Source organism: Chionomys nivalis, chromosome 10, assembly GCF_950005125.1.
Source record: "Chionomys nivalis chromosome 10, mChiNiv1.1, whole genome shotgun sequence".
Classification (NCBI taxonomy): Eukaryota; Metazoa; Chordata; class Mammalia; order Rodentia; family Cricetidae; genus Chionomys; species Chionomys nivalis.
The window spans coordinates 56,530,413-56,553,480 of NC_080095.1; the positions used below are offsets into that span (position 1 = coordinate 56,530,413).

The 23,068-nt window shown below is 35.5% G+C and overlaps 1 protein-coding gene across 1 annotated transcript in view; it reads left to right on the forward strand.

The window, feature by feature from the left end:
- The window catches only part of Mdga2 (MAM domain containing glycosylphosphatidylinositol anchor 2), a 713,503-nt gene that overhangs the window by 308,574 nt on the left and 381,861 nt on the right, over positions 1-23,068 (forward strand). Inside the window, exon 2 of the mRNA XM_057782716.1 lies at positions 12,077-12,216. Coding sequence (XP_057638699.1) covers positions 12,077-12,216 — 140 coding nt within the window. The remainder of the gene's footprint in view (positions 1-12,076; positions 12,217-23,068) is intronic.

Here is a 23,068-nt window from a genome sequence, read left to right on the forward strand (position 1 = left end):
CACTAGTCAGAAGGTTTAATAGAAGGAAACTGTTTTTAAAATACAAATTTCACTAAAAATGATTGCTAATGTTAGGAGCTATGAGTCACCCATTTGATTTGCTATTGTCATTAAGATTCTGAGATTTGTGTAAAATTGCCAAATTCACAGGGAGATACCAATACTCTTAATATAATTCATGTCTGTTCTTAAAAGATATATTTGTGAATTTAAGTAGGAGTTCATATAAAATGTTTATAATTGAAATTGCTCTTGTCCTTTGATTAACCAAAGTAAAAAAAAAACAAGAAATGAAAACTAGGTGTACAGTTCTAGGTGTCCAGACCTGAGAACATGAGTGACAGAAGACCTGGGAGAGGCATGTAGAAGAGGGAAAAGTGTTATCGTGGAATTTTGTGCAGCCTTGAGTTGCAAAGATACTTACAGGATCAATTTCAATTCTCCATACTCAAATGAAGAAATTGCATTATTTGAGCAAAGAATTCACGCATTTCAGCACTATGTGCATTTCTTTTCAAATAGTGAAAAGCTGATGTTTTAAAACATGAGAGTTGATTAATAACACCTACTAATTATTACTTATATCTTACATTGTGTGATTCGGACAAATTATTTTCTTTAAACTCTTATGCAGTGACATCAAGTAATTTAATAAACTGTTCTTAGTGTTTAAGAATATAGATGACAATTTTTCACTTTTCTTAATTGTATTCTTAATTCTTGAATCTAAGAGAAAAAATTAAAAGTTTTTAAATTAGAATGCATTGTCCTTAAATGAATAAACGTACATATAATGCCAATAAAGCGTATAAAATCTGTTTGTAATGTTAGGGGAAAATGCAGACAAAAACAATGCCTTGGAAATACATTCATTTGCCTGGCAGTGTTTATATATTCACATGGAAATAAAAACATGTGCTTGTCAAAGTGAGCAAGCTTTTAGTGTTTGTTGAATTCTGAGTCCTTATTGCCATCCTGGAGACTAATTGGACAGCAGTAGCTGTGCTTCTAATTGGTCAGACTATCGTCCTCCCAGAATCTAAATGGCTAGAACTAGCTGGGCTTCTGATCGCTCAGTCTATGGGTGTGTACCATGACTGTACTTCTTCCTCTCTTCTGAGGCCCACAGGCATTGACCCCATTTGGTGAAGAACTTGTCCTCTTTGGAACTAGTCACAGACAATGAATGACATTTCTCAATGGAAAGAGGGAGTGGAGACATTAGCAGGCCAGATTCTGCTATTTCTGTCTGCTATCATCACTCTTGGAAAAGCAAATTGAAGTTTTCATTTTTGGCACATTTTGTAATAAATCCCATTTGTTTTTTGATGAGCTTGGCTGGGAGAAAAAAAATTATTCTTTCTAAATACCCAATTTGTGATTAAAGATGGGAAACAATGGGAATAGATTCATTCAGTTTAGTGCATGCTGAGGCTATGTAGTAACTTTAACAGAAGCAGAAAAGCTCTAACTTTTAGAGAAGTATGAATATGTTGTTATACCTTTTAGGCCGAAACATAAATAAACTGACATTATAGATACCCATGTCTCCTATTCCCTGTTTCGTACTGTATGGTGGCTATTCCTTCTAAATACAATGCATGGATCACAAGATAAATATGACTTCTGACATTTTGCCTACATTTGATGTAGAGGAGTGTTGTGGGTGCTGCGGGCTGGCGTTCCTTCCACCCAGCTCCTGGTCGCCTGGCTAGCTTATGCCCCAAAATAACAACACACAAACTGTACTCTTTTAAACACTGCTTGGCCCATTAGCTCTAGCCCTTACTGGCTAATTCTCATATCCCGATCAACCCATCTCTAATAATCTGTGTAGCACCAGTCTTACCAGGAAAGATTCAGCATGTCTGACCTGGTGGCTTGCTTCATCGCGTCCACTCTGGAGAGCAGCGGCATGGCATCTGAGCTGACTTCCTCTTCCTCCCAGCATTTTGTTCTGTTTACTCCACCCACCTATGTTCTAACCTATGAGGGCCAAGCAGTTTCTTTACTATTTAACCAATGACCTTCCTCCATCAGAGGAGACCCCATCAAACACTTCAGAATTGCATGGTCTTATAGATACTCAGACAGTCTCATAACATCCTATTCCCTTCATTGTGCACATGCAGAATGGTGCCTCGTGAGCAAGAGGAAAGCTGCTTTGTGTTTATGTTAAATAATATATATGTATCAAATATATATTATATTTACTTTAATTTATATTAAGTATATAAATATATATTTGATTTTGAGGTGAAGGGCAGAGACCTATTTTTCAAAATTTTGGAGTAATTATATTTATTTAAGATTTCTTTTTAATATTCTGTAGATCTGTTTGTGAATATTTGTATATAAGTATAGATGCTAGCTGAGACAAGAGTCATTGAATCCCCTGGGTGCTGACGTAAGAGATGGTAGGAAGATACCTCAAGTGGGTGTCGGGAACTAAACTCCATTCCTCTAGAAAAGCAGTAAGTACTCTTAAAAACTGAGCTATTTGGGGGCTGGAGAGATGGCTCAGAGGTTAAGAGCATTTCCTGTTCTTCCAAAGGTCTTGAGTTCAATTCCCAGTAACCACATGGTGGCTCACAACCATCTGTAATGAGGTGTGGTGCCCTCTTCTGGCCTTCAGGCATACACACAGAAAGAATATTGTATGCATAATAAATAAATAAATAAATAAATATTAAAAAAAAAAACTGAACCGTTTGTCCAGCCTCTGTTTTTATTTAAAAGGCAGTAATCCAGCCTTGACATAGAGAGAAATCAGGATGTTCTAGAAAATCTAATATAAAATTAGGACCCACATGGAAAGGAAGGGAAGCTTTGCTCTTCCTTACATGGGTCTTTATTTTGAAGAACTCTGCACAGCACATGTATGTCCTGCTAAGACAAACATTTGATGAATAAAATGTGTCATAGACTCCAATGTTGCATGGAGACATTCAAATATTTCTCCTGGGAAATTCTGGGAAGGATGTAGAAATGGCTAGGAAGGGCATCTTACTAGAAAAAGGAATGCCTGGTGGCCAAACTTGCATATGTCAGACTTGATTGGCCCTATTTCTTCTCTACTCACCTGTCAAAGATCGTCAAATGCTGAGCAAGGAAGGGGATACAGAAGCCTTACAGTCACTGAAATACAATTTTTTTCTTCTTCAAAACATGCAAGCAAGTTTGAAACATTAGCTTTAGATATTAATAAGTGATGTTTATAGCTGAAAACAATTGGATATTTCAAAAAATGTAGGATAACACATTTCTTAAAATTTACTGACATTTGGTTTGACTTTGTGGAAGTAAATTTGATTAACACAAAATATTTAACATCTGTTATAATGAGAGCCATTCACCATAGCAATGAGGTTAGAATGAGCTTTTGATTAAAGTCTATGTGATCAATAGATCCTTACTTTTTCCATTCCATTATTTATTAAGTTAGAAAATTTAGACAATTTTCTACCTATGGAAAAGGAATACAGTATTAACCAAATTTGGAGGGTGAAGAAAACTCGTAAAGAGAAGGGAGATAAGCTCACAATGCTTCTAAAACTGTAGTTAACTCCAAACAAGTGAAGGGAACAAAAAAGAGCAAGTGAACTAAAGAGGGATTTAAAAACAATGTCATTTGCATTATTTATATATCAGAATATTGCCTTTTTGAGATGACTTAAATAAGTTGTATGTTAAGTGTATTGTTCCGAAAGGTCCTTGCAATGAAACAGAATCAGGTCAATAAGGTTGAGAAGGATGTAAAAGAAGAACATGGTGGGGGGAAAGGAAACTTTACCAGAGTAGAATTTTTGCTTGAGCTGTGCATTTATAAATACCAACAAACAGGACAGAAGGAAGCCAGCAGAGGGCAGGACAGCCAATCATGCGCATAGCCTCCTTACTGATGCAAAACAAGAGCAGGCCTGTTGATGAGAAGATAAACCTGTTTTTCTTGACTGTTTGCTTTTTAAATAGGAGCAAGATGTATCGTGTTATAAACTGTAGAGATGAATCCTGATTGCCCATTCTTTTATAGAAGTGATTAGAGAGCTTTGGGAAATACCATCATGTTTGCTAAGAACTTTGCAAAAGTTGAACATGTTAAAGAATAAGAAGAAAGAAAGAAATGGACTAGATACTTATGAAACATTTCTTTAAAAGGTGAATGGAAGCTTCTATAAACTGCTGTGTTGGCAACTCATTAGCATCACATTGGAAATGGAGATGTGTGGCATCTCATCCATCCTTAGAAGATGGTGCCGCATTTCTATTACACTATTTGGTTGCTTACTCCTTGTTTATTTGTACATTTTATAGCCCCCGCCAGCAGTTTTACGTAACACTGTCGTCCTGTTTTGCTCGACCAAGAATTTTTTGCTCAGTCAGGTCTCACATCATTCTTCTTTCGATCTCCCTTCTCTGCAGACTGTGTGTCACTCAGAATTCACCAGCGCCATCTAAATGCTCAAAGGCAATGACCTTTTGTTTCTTCTCTTAAATGACAACCCTGTCAAAAATGTGTTCTAGCGTCCCTTCAGGTAATTTCAGAAGCACACATTTGCCTTGCTTTCCTTCCACTCCAAGACTTTGTAAATCCTATCAAGTCTTTTTCCTTGCCTTACATGTTTAAGAGATTCCATTGATGTTGTTCAGTACCCTTCTAAATTCACACACTACATGGTCTGCAATTGAAAATTCATTTATTTGCTTATTAAAAGTCCTAAGTCTTCACTGCCACCAACAGCTGCCTAGTCATTCATCAGTAACATTCAAGACTGAGATATTCATATCTTTTTTTGCTCTCCAACTCTGATTTTGTGTTTGTGATCATATATATATATATATATGTATTTATATATATGATAAAATATATACTCTGACTAGTCTAAGGGGGAATGCCAGTCAATGAAGGGTCATGTAGATTAGGAATAACTAGACTAGACCAACATGAATATTTAAAAGTCAGGTTATAAGATGATTATGAAAAGAGAGCTCAGATAATTATTGAAAATAAGCAGCAGCAGAGAGAGGAAGAGCAGAAGCCACCGTGTCCCAGAAGTATTCTGCACATATGCTGCACTGGGAGGAGTGGAATACGGAGATCAATTGCCAGTAATGCTGTTTAGCTAAGTGTAAAATGATGTAGAAAATGAAATTCAATTTAGAAAAGAATATGACAGCTTAAATCAATGGGAAAATGGAGGGAAATTCTGAATATGATTGCCTTTGATTTCATAAGCAAAAATGAATGACAGGAGGGAGAATTGTAAAACGATGTGCTGATTCTGCTGCCTCTGCCTGGCCATGTGAGAGCAGTTTTCTCTTTCCCTGCCCCTCTGTTTCTCTTCCAAAACTCTCCTCTACTTCTCCCTTGTGCACAGGGATTTACTGATCTACCCATTGCAGCAAAAAGACAAACAAAGGGGGTTGTCTTATCTCCAAACTGTGTCTCCTAGGAGATCCTCTATATGCACCAAGAGCCTAAGCTGAGTTGGTCTGATGGGGAGAAAACATTTTAGTGGCAATTTTAATGGGATAGAGCAACTTTGTGAGGTATGTGAAGGACTGAAGCCATCTGCTCAAATCTAAGGCTTTCATTGGGGGCACTTAAAGCAGTGAGGGCTAATACCAAAATGATTGCTGCATAATAACAGCGTAAACTTCAAGGACTGTAATTGTTAGAGGAAAAAGCTTAACCTTTAAAACATTGCTCATCAAATCCCTCATTCTAACAATTGGCCATGACTTACTCATAGGATCCCTTATTCCATGCGTCTCCTCCGTAAGTTATGTGCACTCTTAAGTGACTGAGTGTGCGTTCTACTATGTCGTTTTTCTTAACATGGTACAAAAGATGGAATTTTGTGCAGCTGTAAAGAAAAATGACATTGCAAAATCTGTGGTAAAAAAGGGTGGAACTAAAAGTTACACAGGGGTGACCTTGTTCAGATAAGCAAATATTACATATTCATATCCCCTCCTCCTGAATCTTACTATATATCCCAGGTTAACTGGAATCTCACTATGAAGTTCACCTCAAAGAGATCCACATTTGGAGGGCTGATATTGAAGGGGCATGTATCTGACTACATAGCCTACACATTGTCTTTCATATGCGGATTTCAGCTCTTAATGTTTATAAGCACATAGAAAAATGGTGTGGCTGGGGCTGTGGGCTACAAACTGCAGAGGAGACAATGAGAGGGGAAAGATGGGTGGAGAAAAGGGAAGGCAAAGCAATGAGACACATTTGATTGGAAAACAGGAAGAAGAACTCTATTAGGGGAAGGTCATGGGAGAGAAGGGAGGGGAGAAAGGAGGAGGAGACAAAACCAGAGCAAATTCTGTTTGAAATGTCGTAATGAAACTTCATACTTCATATGCTGGTTAAATGAATTAGTCATTTGAAAGAATGATAGTAGCTTTCAACTGAATTGTTCATTCTGGGGAATTGAGTGTGACAATCTTCTTCCATCTACATTATGTGTACTAGAACAATTTTTAAAGGTTATTGATCTCTGGATTAAATTAGATATTCTTCACCTCGTTTTATTTTGAATAAAATAATCGCTTTTATCTTGGCAAGGCTGGGTAGCCAACAGTGCCATCTAAACTCACTCCCCTCCCTTCACGCTGCTTCAATAAAATCCTATCCATCACGACCTTGAACTATCTCTCTTTGTCATGTCGGTCCGAGGCATTGAAAAGCAACTTTCTGGTGCCTGCAGATCAATTGCTAGGGTAGGGGAGTCATACTGGAGAAAAAATTTAGAGTAGATTATTTTTTAGTGAATGAGCCACATGCTCATACCATTCTTTCTGGAACACAACAGCGCTTGATCCCTGATATGTTTTCAAACAGACTGCTTGCTCTCAGGAGTGTTTCCCTGCTTGTGTGCTCAGAGCATCTCTTTCCAAACTTAGCTTAAATGTCACTGAATTTGTGAAGCCTGTTGCATTGCCCTAGGCAGTTTTAGCTCTTCTTATCTTTGTTCCAATATAACTTTAAAATTTTTTCTTTGGGTATACTACCTGTTCTGTTTAACCGTCTTTTTTTTTTTTTTTCCTAGTCTGCAGCTCCTGTAGGCTGTCAGCTCTTTGAAGATATAGCTTCATGTATACACTAGTATATTTCATGTAGACACTAACCTTCACGTATAGTCTCACCCTGGGATATTAGTGGATGCTGCATGCAATGTAAGAGAATAAATATTCTCCTAGTTTTTGATATTGGGAATTTATCTATGTTCTTTTTTCAACTGAATGAATTGAAATTGGGTTTAACTTTCAAAACCATACTTTAATAAGATAAAAAGTGTCCCTCTTTTGCCCTTTTAGACTGACCTCTTGAACACAAAACTAACTTAGTCAAATTAAGGTACCTGGTAGGATTAGTGTTATGAAAGTAATGGGATTTGGTTGACTTCAAAAAATTTGGATTAATCTGAGTCACATGCAATATTTTAAATTTAAGTTCGTTGCTGAATCTATAGGGCAAAGGAAATCATAACCTTTGCTCCAATTTCAAAATGATAAATTGAAGATTATTCAACAAAGCAGAGGACAAAACCATGTCTTGGTTTTATATCAGACAGAATATTTCATTTAATGTTAATAAATCCAGCTGATGTTTTAAGAGACAAAATTGATGTCTTTATAATTTTTGTAATGTTTACTAAAACACAGATACTATTAATAACTCTATTTTTCGAATTATGTGATGTGTGGCAGATATTAAATGTGTCACTTCTCCTAGAACAGAGTACATGATTAATTTGTTTAAAAGGAGTGTGTGTGTGTGTGTGAGTTAGCTATTTGACAAGCAAACAGTTATATGGAGAAGCCAATAAAAGGTTTTGGATCTTGTGGAGCTAACATTATGGATAGTTGTGAGTCTCCTAACATGGGTACTGGGAACCAAACCTCAGGTCCATTGGAAGAATAATAGGAACTCTTAATATCTGAATCATCTCTCCAGGTCATGAAGTGCCTAACATTGTATTTGAATGTTAAGAAAAGATAAAAATACAGAAGGCAATCCATGTATTCTTGGGAGAAAAAGAAGATAAGAATTGTGCTTATTAATCTAAGAATTCACAGTGAACATGGCTACAGAGAACAGTCAGGGAATCCTAGATGGGAGAATATCATAAGCAAACATGCTTCTAATCTCAGAACTCCTTACTCAATCACTGGCAGGGAGGTTCTGTGGAGAGACATCTTCACAGTTGTAGGTGTCTGGAACTTGGAAAGGTCAGGGACAGGATAGTCAACTGGGAAGACACTTTGTTTGTTGCATTTGAAGCAATTAGATCATTAGTGTTAGTCTAGTTATGGTGCCTGACTTCGTGAATACTTTCACAGTATTTCTTACTTATTAGTCTAGTCTAAACTACTTTGGGAGTTATGAAGACTCCCAATGTAATGACTGAAGATATAGCTTCAACAGACCAAAAGCAAAAAGTGCAAAGGACCGGTGCTATTCATTTTCTTGCTTCCTTGCTTGCTTTTTCTCATTTAGGCTACAGCAAACATGACAGCTGATGTCCTGATGTTTTCTTTTTCTAACTTGGAATTAAGAGCATTGATTTGGATGAGTCTAATACCCATTCAGCTATGCTTTCTCTGTAACTAACGCAGATATCCAAAATATTGACCTTTGCCCTGAGCAGCTACAGTACTGAGAATCTATCTAATGGTTAGCAGGAACATATGCTCAAAACTAAGTTTGGGAGAAAATCGTGAGTTTTACAGGATAGGTGGTGCATTCGTGTTGAGAGTGCAAAAACAATTACCTTTTCCAAGAATGTGCTAAGATATAGAGGAAAATGGTTGAAAATTAACCATTATAAATGTCATGATTTGCCTACTGTATAATTTAAACTGTTTAAATAAAGGTGCTTATTTGCATAATGAAGCATTTGAACGATATATCGTAAAAATAACAACACTGGGCATTTATTTGAAATTTAAACAAAACATAGTAAGTACAAATTAGTCTAGAAAGAATGTCATGTAACTGTGTAATTAGATGTATTAATATATGTGGACTATCATTTATGAGGCTAAATTTAGCATGAGTAGTTATTTAAAGAATAATATCTATATTTTCCATTTAAATTGTTTCTATTTTTGTTTTATCAGCATCTGTTGACTTTAACTTTTATAATACTTGGATAATTATACAAGGCTGATGTCTTAAAAAAAAAAAAGTACCTTCCAGGATTAGAGCTGTCGAAATTGAATTCTAAATTTGATCACTGTCTGAAATAATTTGGAGAAACATTGCATGAGACATCAAAGCATCCACGGTATCAGTAGTGTCCAGTGTCACAAGACCCCAGAAATTGTCTCATTATCTAGACAGAATCCAATGCAATGGCTGAAATTTTGAACCAAGCAATTCTATAGTCCAAAGAGACATTTGATTCATATAAGTACTATTATTTTTTTAAACCAATAAAATGATGTAAAGTGTGTGGTTACTTTGGGGGGTTATTATAATTAAAATATAATTGTATCACTTATCCTCTCCCCCTCTTCTCCTTCCAACCACTCCCAAAAATCTTGCTTTCTTTCAAATTGGTGGCCTCCTTTTAATTACTATTGTCACACGCGCGCGCGCGCACACACACCACACACACACTGATAAGTCCACTTAGTGAGGTTTTTCTGTATGTAGTGTGAGATTTGACCACTTTGTCTAAATTTCCCCTTCTGTGTTAGCATGACTATTGATATTATTACTGTTTCAAGTCATGCTTGGTTACTTGGTTAAAAAATTTTCTTTGATATATGCGGGTGTTTTGCACGTGTGTATGTATGTGCACAATTTGAGTGTCTAGTGCCTGAAGAAGCCAAAAAAGGTCTCAGATACCCTGGAACTGGAATGACAGATGATTGGGAACTATCATGTGGGCACCTGGAACTGAACCCACGTACTCTGAAAAGCCATCCAGTGAGTGCTCTAAAATCTTTAGCCACATCTCTAGTCACATTGTTTGGTTTCTTTAAAATGTCAAAGAACATTTATCTCTTGAAATATTTTCACTTAATGTAAAAATATATATAAGACCTAGAGAAGTAATCTATAATGTAGTCTGAGTAGTAGTACCATTACAATCACATCAATGGGGGGGGGTTAAAATGTAAAGTCCTACAATTATTTTTGCCATATATCAGGTCATTCTGTGCACTTAAGGAAAGGTATTCATAGCAAGCACTGGAGGCAAGAATTATTCAGTTGGAATATTGCAAAAAACCCTTCTAGAAATGGCTTTTATTTCCAGCCAGCTTTGTAGCTTCTAATGATGAATAGTAGAGAGAAATTTGATTTTTTTCTTACTTATTTGCTTACTTTTTTTCTTTTTTATTCATTTTTATTGAGCCCTACATTTTTCTCTGCTCCCCTCCCTCTCTCTTCCCTCCCGTCTTCAACCCTCCCCCAAGGTCTCCATGAAACCAATTTACTCAGGAGATCTTGTCTTTTTCTACTTCCCATGTTATTAGATCTATGTAAGTCTCTCTTAGAGTCCTTGAATGCCAGGCTTATATGCAAAGAATATGAACATTTATTGATTTTTTTGTTTGTTGTTTGTATTTTGGTTCTCATCTTTATTTTTTTCCATCTTGTGGAATTACCTATTTTTATTTCCACTAAAATTCAGAAAGATGAAAAGTACACCCTTTTAGTTATTCATCTTTGTGAGTGGCCTAAGAATCTAAGTGGTATATGTCAAAACATTACATATTAAAAATGATTTTCCCTTTAAAACATGATTTCCCAGAAGAGAACTTTTCATAAATGAGTACAGTCTTTTTCCTCTTCTTAGAACCACCAACATCATTCTGAAGAAATATAGGACTAGTGATCTTTTTATGCCATTTTTTTAAAAAAAATCAAACATTCTAGCATTCTTTTTTGGAAATTGGTAGCTTCTATTAAGGGCAATGCTGTTTAGAATGGATATTCTTGTCAGAATAGTCTGTGATTTCTGCCCTCTATATGTGCAGGCAATCTTCCCATTCTCCTTCAGATAAGATAATTTTATCTTTTATCTCCAAATGTATTACACACAAAAATGATATGTCCAAAAATGAAGATGACCTCTGTTCCAAAGTTCCTAGCTGTCACTACGTATTTGATCTCAGACAGCATGTATGATTAGATCCTTTGAGGGATTTCTGCTTGTAACAGGTAATGCAACAAGAGATAGGCAAGTCTCTTGAGGCCCTTTAATATTTCCCCACTATTGCATGGGAAAGTAGGGATTTAGACAGTTCCGTGAGTGTTAAATTATTCTTTAATCAAAACTTAGACTGTCATCAATAATTTGCTCTCATCTACAGTGTCTTCACCCGAAGACCACATTTTGTTTATAATAATTTAGGGTTCTGTAGATGCTGTTAACTGAGGTGATATGCTGTCTCTAAGCATGAATATCCCTTAGGTTTTTTTTTTTTTTTTTTTTTTTTTTGGTTTTTCGAGACAGGGTTTCTCTGTAGCTTTGGAGCCTGTCCTGGAACTAGCTCTTGTAGACCAGGCTGGCCTCGAACTCCCAGAGATCCACCTGCCTCTGCCTCCCGAGTGCTGGGATTAAAGGTGTGCGCCACCACCGCCGGCTCCCTTAGGTTTTTTTGTGTACCACAGGATGTTAAAATGAGTTGACTAATGTCTAAGTCTTGTTCTCTTATATTTGTCATCTTCCTTTTGTGTTATATATTCCAGGTAAATCATTACTTACATTTTTCAAGTTTTGTTTCAGAAAGGAAGAGGCCTTCCTACATTTTAAATCAACTTAATCATATGGCCTGAAGTGACATGTTTCAGGATGCATCAATTTTCTCCCACTGCTTTATTCCTCTTTGTAATTTTCAGAATGTTGTAGTGACTATTAGATAAATTAGAAATATTTTACCAAGAACATCTCAAATGCCTTGAGAATGTTTGAAGTGTTAGGCTAATGGTTCTGGCTATCGTAGGATCTAATGTGAATTACTCTTACAATTGGGATAATTCATGTGAAGATGATTTACTTAAGTTTTCATGTATGTGTGCCTTTTCTTCCTGATTCCACAGCTCCCCCGACAGTTCGGATCGTGCACTCAGGATTGGCCTGTAATATTGAGGAGGAGCGCTACTCTGAAAGGGTCTACACTATCCGGGAAGGAGAAACTTTAGAGTTGACCTGTCTGGTTACAGGACATCCACGTCCACAGGTGAGTCCTGAACTGTGATGTTGAAGAAGACACTGACTCCTCTTGGAATTTGAAAATTCACATTTTACACAATTAAGCTAGAATTTATGTATTTGTGTGGCTGGGTGTATTGTTGGGGGATGCAGGTTGTGTCTGTGTCTTTATTTGCCACTCTAATGGAAATGATAGAATGAAAGATAGGTGTGATCGTTTCTAAATATTGATCAAGAGTGCAAGAGAATAAGAAGAAACAAGAAATTTGGGGTTTTGTATTGTGAGAAATTTAGAAAGCACTCCCAAGAAAGGTACGAAAAAGACAGCTACAAAAACGGCTCAGTAAGATAACAATTCATATGGCGATGAGTCTATTTTAGAATGTGGAAAGCCTGACTTCATGATGACATAATTGTACCTGAGGAAGCTTTATTTTGAAGAATGTGATGCAAGGCATCACATGTACTTTTCTTAATCTTAACCATTATATAAAAAACATTCATAAATGTTTTAAATGAACATTTACAGGGGTTGAATGCCTTTGGACTTTCATATTAATTAGCTGCACACTTCTTAAATGATTACCAAAGGGCACATTTGAGAAATTTAAAAGGTACTAAAATTACAAATAACATGCAAAGAAACAGCATTCAGAACCAAAAGATATAATTTTATAAACATTATTATAATGTATGTAGAATATACATATGATGTGAAAATGAGATTTGTATACATAATATTCAAGTGATTTTACTCATTAACAATTCTTATTTTCATAAACTTAATCTGACAGCTTCAGAGTACACACAAATATTTAAGCATGGTAGAGAAAATAAGTTGATTTAATAGAAAAGTTTATATCTTAAGTCCTTTGGTTTTTTTTTTTTTTTTTTTTTTTTTTTTTTTTTTTGAGACAGGGTTTCTCTGTGGTTTTGGAGCCTGTCCTGGAACTAGCTCTTGTAGACCAGGCTGGTCTCGAACTCACAGAGATCCACCTGCCTCTGCCTCCCAAGTGCTGGGATTAAAGGCGTGCACCACCACTGCCCAGCAAGTCCTTTGCTATAATGACAAGAAGTCTAGCTAACATAAGACACAGAAGAGAATGAAATAAAAAATTGGGAGGGTTATGAATTTCTCACTGCTTTACTGTTATTTACTTCTGCCACTCTTAACTTAAGGAACCCTTGAATCTATCACATGAACATATAAAACTAAATCTGTTACAGGATGAGACATTGGATAGGTAGGCTCATTTGAAGACAGATGATTAGATTATACAAGATAGATGGGTAGGTTCGTAGGTTCACAGGACCATAATTATGACTGAGGCGATAAACTGTATTAATTTAAATTAATCTTGTTGGTTAAGGCTAGAAGTGTAAAAACAACCAAAAATAATGCCTAAAGTTTTTTTAAATAGAAAATTATGAGTAATTATATCTTCTGTTAACAGAATATAAATTAAAGAACAGAAGTTAGCTTGATATAATTAAATTCTATTAACTTCGGCTAAAAAAAATTGAACATGACCTAAACAATGATTCCAAAAGAAAACAAGCAAAAAATGGTGCTAGATATAAAACGAGATATAAACTAGTGTTTTTAGAATGATTAGAAAAACTGAGTTCAGTGAGATAATTTCATCATATACTTCAAAAACATAGTTAACTCAAATAGTAGCTCAAGAAATTTTGATGTTATTACAATGTATATTTTAATTAAAAGACCTAATAAGATAGCTAAAATTAAATTTATAATCAAAATAGATTAATGTAAAAAAATTAAGATTTGTGAGAGACAGTTTCCAGCAAGATAACATTTCATTCCCCCCTCCAAAAACACACCACGTTATGTGGAATTGTCATGTTCATAGATTCTGAACTGTAAGCCTCACTTTGAAATGGAACTTCTTTCTATGCCTGCCATCCCCCGATTGTCTGGCTGCCCTCTCTAACAGCTCTCCTTCCCCTTTTACCTTAGAATTGTCTGACACTGGCAAGAAGAAAGACTTTCATTTCAACATTCATATTTCACAGTGCTTTCCCATTCTCTAGCTAATCTTAAATGGGTTCTGGGTAAAAGGATTAGGGAACATATTTTATTCTTTAATACTTCTGTTTAGGGGGTCCATTTAAATATATTCCCATTGCTAAAACCAACAACAATGATGACAACAAAAGCCACTGTGTCATTGGCATCAATTTTTACTTAGTTACTAGAAGTAACTCTTTTATTGTTAGGCTCATCCCTTGAGTTGATTATTTCCTCTGAGATGCTTGACTGGGTGCCTTCTTTGCCAGCAGGCTGTATTGAGAAGGCAACTGAACAGGTTGGGCTTGGCATTCTGGCCAGTGTCTAAAGGACATGCTATTGGAAGCTGCTCCTAAAGATGATTTTTCCCGGATGAACAAGGAGCTGGAACAACTTACTTCCGTATCCAGTCTTACACTGGAAATGAAGATCAGAGGGTTCTTAGTCATTTGTCACCACAGTTTTCAGTCTCCTACCTCTTATCATAGCTATTAGAATAATAGAAATTGTTTGTTTCCAAAAACATTACAGACTTTTAAAACTATATTATTTGGACATCGTTGCAAGTGGTCCAAGAGTGTGACATTGTAACCAGAATACTTGCATAATACCAGCCTCCCTCTCCTCCTGGGAAATTATCAAACCTCTGTTTCATGTTTCTCAGTGTTTTGTATATTTAATATAAAGTGTGACTAAATATATATGGGAGGCAGAAGCAGGCAGATCTCTGTGAGTTTGAGACCAGTCTGGTCTACAAGAGCTAGTTCCAGGACAGGCTCCAAAACCACAGAGAAACCCTGTCTTGAAAAATCAAAAAATAAATAAATAAATAAAATAAATAAATAAAATAAAAGTAAGGTAAAATAATTTTGAGTGGCATTTACATTATAAATATGCATATACTCATATACATATATATAATGTGTAAACACACACTTCATATAATGTTTGAGAAAATAGAGCCTAATACAATTTAAAGCCTAGTTGTGAACATTGTCCTAGACATTAAATAATTTCTACATCTTTGTTTAACAACTCTTTATATTCTCTCTTATTTTTAGTTTGACATGTATCTCCTTAGAGATTTTTCAGTTATTTGCTTAATTCATAAATTCCACGGTTGACAAATATGTTACGAATTTTCCTTCTGGGTGTTAGTTTTGTTTGACGATTAGTTTTTAAAAGATCAATCATTTTTTTTTATTTTTTTTATTCTTATTATTTTTTCCCCTTTCCCTATCCCCACTCCTCTTCTCCTCCCCCCACTCCATTCCCCCTCCCTCTCGATACTGAAGAGCAGTCCAAATTCCCTGCCCTGCGGGAAGACCAAGGTCCTCCCACTTCTATCTATGTCCAGGAAGGTGATCGTCCAAACAGGCTAAGCTCCCACAGAGCCAGTTCATGTATTAGGATCGAAACCTAGTGCCATTGTCCTTGGCTTCTCATTAGCCTTCATTGTCTGCCATGTTCAGAGAGTCCAGTTTCAACCCATGCTTATTCAGTCCCAGTCCAGCTGGCCTTGGTGGGCTCCCAATAAATCAGTTCCACTGTCACAGTGGGTGGGTGCACCCCTCGTGGTCCTGACTTCCTTGCTCATGTTCTCCCTCCTTCTGCTCCTCATTTGGACCTTAAGAGCTCAGACCGTTGCTCCAAATTGAGTCTCTGTCTCTATCTCGATCCATCGCCAGATGAAGGTTCTAAGGTGATATGCAAGATATTCATCAGTATAGGATAGGGTCATTTCAGGTTCCCTCTCCTCAGTTGCCCAAGGTACCAGCTGGGGACATCTCCCTGGACACCTGCAAGCCCCTCTAGAGTCAAGTCTCTTGCCAACCCTAAGATGGCTCCCTTAGTTAGGATACATACTTCGCTGCTCCCGTATCCACCCTTCCTATATCCCGGAAGATCAATAATTTTAATCCAACTTTAGATTCTGTAGCTTTCTAATACAATTTGTTATTTTAGAGTTCAGGTGTCTTTTATAGACATTGTTTGTTCATATGCTGTTGGTTCAGGCCAACCATTTCTTTCTTCCTTATGATTTGAAAGGTGAGGATTTCACCATCCCATCTAAATTATTATGATCTCACTTATTCCTCATCTGCTCAGTGAAGAAAAGTCATTTGAGAAAAGTCATATGGCAGACTTCTCAAATGATGCTCTAAGTCAGATGATATCTTAATATTCAATGCTTTCAGACCAAAAACAATTCTCAGATTCATTTGACCATATTTCTTACAAAAATTCTAATGCATGCACATGAAAAGTAGATATAATAGATTTGGTAAAGACATACATATACATACACAGACACACAATGGCAAGAATTAGGTTCTGTTATTCTACCAGAAATTATCAGATATTACTTTTTCCATGGCTTAGAAAATGCTACATACCGTACTTTTTTTTGCAAACATATATATGTTTATTCTGGATCTGTCTGTTTCTACACGTGAGAGAATTGCTAATTCAAGTATTTTTTAAATGAATCATTTAAATTCATGATAATAGGATACAAAAAAGATACTTAGAAACTTACCTTCTCAAATACCAGATCTAGGCTACTTTCATATGCCCTACATAAACATTCACCTAGTTCCATTAAGTACTGATTAATAGTCTTACTAATTTCATATTTACATGTTTAAAAATATCATACATAACTTTTTGATGGTAGATAACATACTTTCAATACGTTAGTTTTTATTTATGTTTATGCAGTATGAAATATACTACTATTGAATCAATTTTATATATTTAATAATGTGCTAATAGTTTTTCTCTAAATATGCTACCAACATTTAAAATTAAAACTCTTATAGGTACAAGGTCAGTTTTGCTTCATGAATAATTTGAATGTATTTAGTATCTTTCCAGAATTCATATTTGTTTATTTCTATTTACAATATTTGTGCTTAGAATAACCAGTTATTATACATGTATATGCATATATGTGATATATGTGTGTGTATATGAGATAAACATATATACACATACATATGTAATATTCTAGAAACTTTCTTTAAAAACCTTAGCTAATGTGCTAAGTCAAAGCATTTTATAGAACAATGTGTGCTGATTATATTTTCTTCTGAAGAAGATTTACTCTTTCAGTTCACATGTTTTACACCTAAACATGAGAAAGCCTCTGGATTTCACAGACCTCAGGTTTAGTATCTTTCTAATGGAAAGCCTCATAGATTTTAGGATTCTCATTAAATAGCTAAAACTCCTGACTAAAGTTGGCATCATGCTTCTCTCCCAGCTTGTTGCCTTTAAATTCTTTCATCTTCACATTGGCACACAGTACTGCTTTGCTAAATAACCTTGAAATATGAACTTTGAAAAGACAGCACATCATGCAGAAATGTGTAAGAGCTGAATTGCAGTCTAAAAGAGTTAGGTTTTAGTCATAAAAATTCAATGAAGTTTACAGATTACAAATAAGAATCTCTTGACTTCATTCTAACTGAAGAGAAAGAGCTCAGATTTCTGATTCATATATAAAAATTAGGCAAATGGATAAACATATTTTTAAAAACTGCAATCTGCCTATAATAACCAAATAAAATGTAAACATGTAGTTGTAATTCAGTAATTTAGCCCTCGTGTAACACATAAAAAACACTTCTGATGTCACTACATTAAGAAAGAAATATAATAAATTTTTAAATTATTTTATTTTTGATACTAATATAATGAAATTATTATTCCCTTCCCTTTACTCCTTCCAAATTCTAACATTACCCCTCCTTCCTCTATTTCAAATTTATGACTCTTTTTTACTTATTGATACACATTATTTATCTATCTATCTATCTATCTATCTATCTATCTATCTATCTATCTATAAGTATATAGAGATGTACAGCCTTCTCAATCTGTATCATATTATTTGTGTGTATAGATTTTCAGAGATGACCATTTGGCATTGGATAACCAGTTGATGTACTCTATCCTGGGGAAGACTATTTCTCCTGATTTTATTATTCCTTATTTACTTTTAGTGATATGTGTTGGAATGAAGCCAACATGATTTTCCCCCAACAACTTTGACTTGTCTATTGTCATCATTCTTGTTCAGTTTTTGTTTGGGCAGCCATATTGGTGAGACTTTTGGATGTACCTTGTGAAATTAATAAGAAATTCCATCTCAGAGCAAGTGCCCTTCTACCTTGGCTCTTAAAGTCCTCTGCCTTCTCTTCCATAATTTTCACTGAGGTGTAGGTGACAGAGTTGTGTTGTAGAATTACGTATTAGATTGTGATACAAAGTTCTATGCAGATGTATTAGAAATGCCTAGCATGTATAAAAACTAAGCAGATATCAATCATTTGTGATTGATTTGTAGGTGCAAAATAATTTCTTCTATAAATATAATTTAAGCTATTACTGTCATTATTTGGTGATAGCAATTAACCATTAGACTTTTCAGATTATTCTCCTATTGTCACCCTTACATTAACCTTGACCAGCAAAAACACTAGTGACAAGAGAATATTGAGTTAGGTGGTAAATATTTTGATGGTATTGAACAGGCCAGAAAAAAAGTTAAAATGGAAGCTTTCTTCCTATGATCTGGACTGTATTAATCACAGAATACCTGGAAGCCTATTTTAATATGCTCTTATGATATTTCTTTGACATTTAGACATCATGCTGACTTATACTAAGTAATGTTGAACATCTAGATAAACCTCCACAGAGAAATCAAATAGCCCAAAGAATCAGAGAAGTAGCAATGTTGCCATTTCTTCTTTTATAAACTTGTGTTAGAGAGTTCACTAAGGCTGCTCACTATATGAAATGCATTGGTTAGAAGGACTTTGCCATCATGGGGATGTAGGAGAGACACATGGCACTGTAGGGAATGTTGGCGTGACTATGGGGTTGCTAAATACCTCAGGGTGATCACATTCTCAAATATCAGGGTTGGGTAGCAGCACCACGTTGTCAATATTCTCAACATTCATATAAATAAGTAAAAAGATCAGTATTAAGAGCCAGAGTGGTTTGATCAATAGGACTTTGTATTGGCCCATAGATTACAGTACTTAGCCAGGTAAAATATAGGGACAGCTAGTTTGAATAGTACATGAATTACATAAACAGATGTGATACATTGAAAAAGCTGATTTTTTGTTTGCTTTGTTTTATGTATATGTCCTTAAATACATAACTATCATATGTTTAGTCTGTAAACTGCTACTTGTATGTATATGATATTAGAGTAACCATCTAGTATTGAATAACTAATTTGGGAAACTCTATTCTTTTTTTTATCACTTTTTTTATTTATTTATTAAAGATTTCTGCCTTCTCCCTGCCACCACCTCCCATTTCCCTCCCCCTCCCCCAACAAGTTCCCCTCCCTCATCATCTCTAAGAGTAATCCGGGTTCCCTGCCCTGTGGGAAGTCCAAGGACCACCCACCTCCATCCAGGTCTAGTAAGGTGAGCATCCAAACTGCCTAGGCTCCCACAAAGCCAGTACGTGCAGTAGGATCTAAAACCCATTGCCATTGTTCTTGAGTTCTCAGTAGTCCTCATTGTCCATTATGTTCAGCAAGTCCGGTTTTATCCCATGCTTTTTCAGACCCAGGCCAGCTGGCCTTGGCGAGTTCCTGATAGAACAACCCCATTGTCTCAGTATGTGGGTGCACCCCTCGCGGTCCTGAGTTCCTTGCTCGTGCTCTGTCTCCTGCTCTTGATTTGGACCTTGAGATTTCAGTCCGGTGCTCCAATGTGGGTCTTTGTCTCTGTCTCCTTTCATCGCCTAAATGTTTTTCTTAGGGTTCACCTTCTTAATTAGCTTGTCTAGGATCACGCATAATAGGCTCAACGTCCCCTATTCATGGCTAGAAACCAAATATGAGTGAGTACATCCCATGTTCCTCTTTTTGGGTCTGGCTCACCTCACTCAGTATAGTGTTTTCTATTTCCATCCATTTGCCTGCAAAATTCTTATCTTTTAAAAATATACCTGAAATTGAATTAAATCTGTGCATTGGAACTCTGATGGTTCATGCATTAGGTATTTTGTGTGACAGAGATATCTGATAACCAAAAGACTGGCATAATTTACTTTGCCTATGACATTTTCTTCTGATCTGAACTAGATCATGGACTTTAAAAACACAAAAGCAAAATAATTAGATATACAAACTAATAGGCATTTGATATATACAAAAATTACATATATTATAATTTAATACATATATGTCAGAACCAGAGATTAGTAATTAGTTGACATTTCTCAACATGATTTTTTACTCTTTTTTACTTTTTTTTAGTGTTTCTAGAACTGTGAATAATTTTAAACATACTAAGCTTAATGTCACTCAGGTGAACTTTTTCTCATGTAATGACAAACCAATTGACTTATTTTTATGGTTTTCTTGCGTACTTATGTATATAATTTCAGAAACCCTTAGTCATTTGAACACACTCACTATGTTACAAATGTTCAGTAATAATAATAGTTATATCTATCTATCCTTGAAGAGTAGCTTGAAAGTCACCGTAGTGGTGATATTCTTAAATCAAATTTATTCTCACTTATTAAGACATTTGAATTGACAAGATTTCTTTCATATGTCTATGACATAAGGAATGACATTAAAATATGAAAGTGAGAATTTCAACTTCAACTTCATTTTAGATAAAAGCAGAAAGTCATAGGCAAGATGTTATACAATATATCAGTAGTAACTAATAACTAACACAAGTGCTGACTGTAAGCTAGTAAAATTTATCCTAAATTAGTATCAACACAACCTTTGGCTGAAGTTCTCCGATTTGTTCCAGATAAATAAGTGAAGTATAAAAGTTACCCTAAAACGTTAATGTGGTTACAAAGAAGAAAAGTGCTTACGAAATGGAATGTTTCCCTGACTGATAAATGAGGAAACAGTTATTAAGAATGACTCCAGGATATCAATTTTCGTAATTGCTAATCTTTTCATTTTCTCTGGCTGTCAAGGTATTAACAAAGAGGTAAAAATATCATTTATTTTCCCAATGGTTTTATCTTTTTCCATCAGCAGACATTGATTCTTTCCCTTTTTATGCTTCCTTGTGCTACATGAGGAAACATTATCCTTTACAAGCCGGTCTCTTCCTAGTTGCTTGCCTTTGGCACAGATCAGGAAATGATGCAGGACAGGATTGAGCAGAACAAAATCCTTTTTTTTATTTTTTTTTTTTATTTTTTTTTTATTTTTTTTTTTTTGGTTTTTCGAGACAGGGTTTCTCTGTGGCTTTGGAGCCTGTCCTGGAACTAGCTCTTGTAGACCAGGCTGGTCTCGAACTCACAGAGATCCGCCTGCCTCTGCCTCCCAAGTGCTGGGATTAAAGAACAAAATCCTTAGTTAATTAGTACAACTTCCTTTGGGCATCATAAAGTTTGCACTATTTTTAAGATAAACTTTAAGCATCCAGGGTTGTGGTACATTAGTGAGTGTAAGTTATCTTATTAATTTTAATTAGAGTAAGAGACCACCTTGGATTACTGTGCAGTACATTCTTGAAGGACTACAGGCAATCAAAGTTGCAATACACGTCAAAAATGGTTTGGAAATAATAATTATATGAACCAATATACAGAAAACTATAAACACATTTTATAAGATCGATAAAATCTTTCAGATGAAATGCATGTTTCTGTATTATATTATATTCCTAGGGAAGTCTTATGAAAGTCCCACAAACTCCATGGTTTAAAACAATAGGCATTGACCCTCATGTGGTTTGGATGTTAGGATTTTAGATTCTGTGTGTCCAGAGGCTACTTTAGTCGGAAGAGGTTCTAAGTAGCATATTTTTTTTCTTTGGCCTTTCCCTATCTTCTGTTGATGACCATCAAAACTTGATGTTCCTTGACTTCCATGTGTATCACTCCAGTTTCTGTCTCTATCATCACGTGTGTGTGTGTGTGTGTGTGTGTTCTTCTCTTCTTCACATACACCAGTCGTACTGGATTATAGGATCTTCACACTCCATTATTCTCACCTTTAAAAAAGTGTAGAAAACATCCCTCAAATGTCAGCCCAAATAGCAACCTGAAAGAGATTCTTTGAGAAATGATGAAGGATACTTATGTAGATATCAAAGCATTGTGCTGGGACCATTTGTTCAGTAGTAATTTTGGTTATATTTAAAAATGATACAGCCAGGTCTAATGTTTAAAGGTGACATGATGAACACATTGTATAGATGATTCTTGTAGCCAAGGATGGTATCAGTTGAAGATTAAATGGACAGTTGTTTGTCAACTGTAGTCAGAAATCTATATTTGTTTGGTGTTTGTCCAAAGGTTGTGGTGCCCTTTGGGTAGAGTAATTGCTCTTCATGGTCTTTTGTGAGTACTTCTTAGTCTTACATTATGACTTCCTTGATAACTTTCTGTCAGCATTATTTCATCTATTTTTGATTATGGTTTGACATAAGCAGCTTCATTTTGATTGTGAGAGCTTCTTTGGGTTATGATTTCAAAGTTCTTTGCTGGTACATTATTCAACCCATGCTATATATAAATGATTTTAAGTGGCCCCTGCCCCAGCAATGTCTTAGTGGGTAAATGTGTCTTCCGTTTAGCCCGAGGATCCATTTCATCTCCATGTCCTACATGATGGAAGGATAGAAGCAAATCCCTCAGGTTGTCTTCAGACAACCTCACATACACCTCCCACAAATTATTAATTAATTATAAGATTTAATAAGATTCACACTCTTTCTGAACACATTATCAGGTTGTCACAAAATTCCTTTTGCAGCATGGTGTCTAGAGTTGGTGATAACATATTATGAACATACAAGTTGATGTAATGCACCTTTGATACTTCCTATTT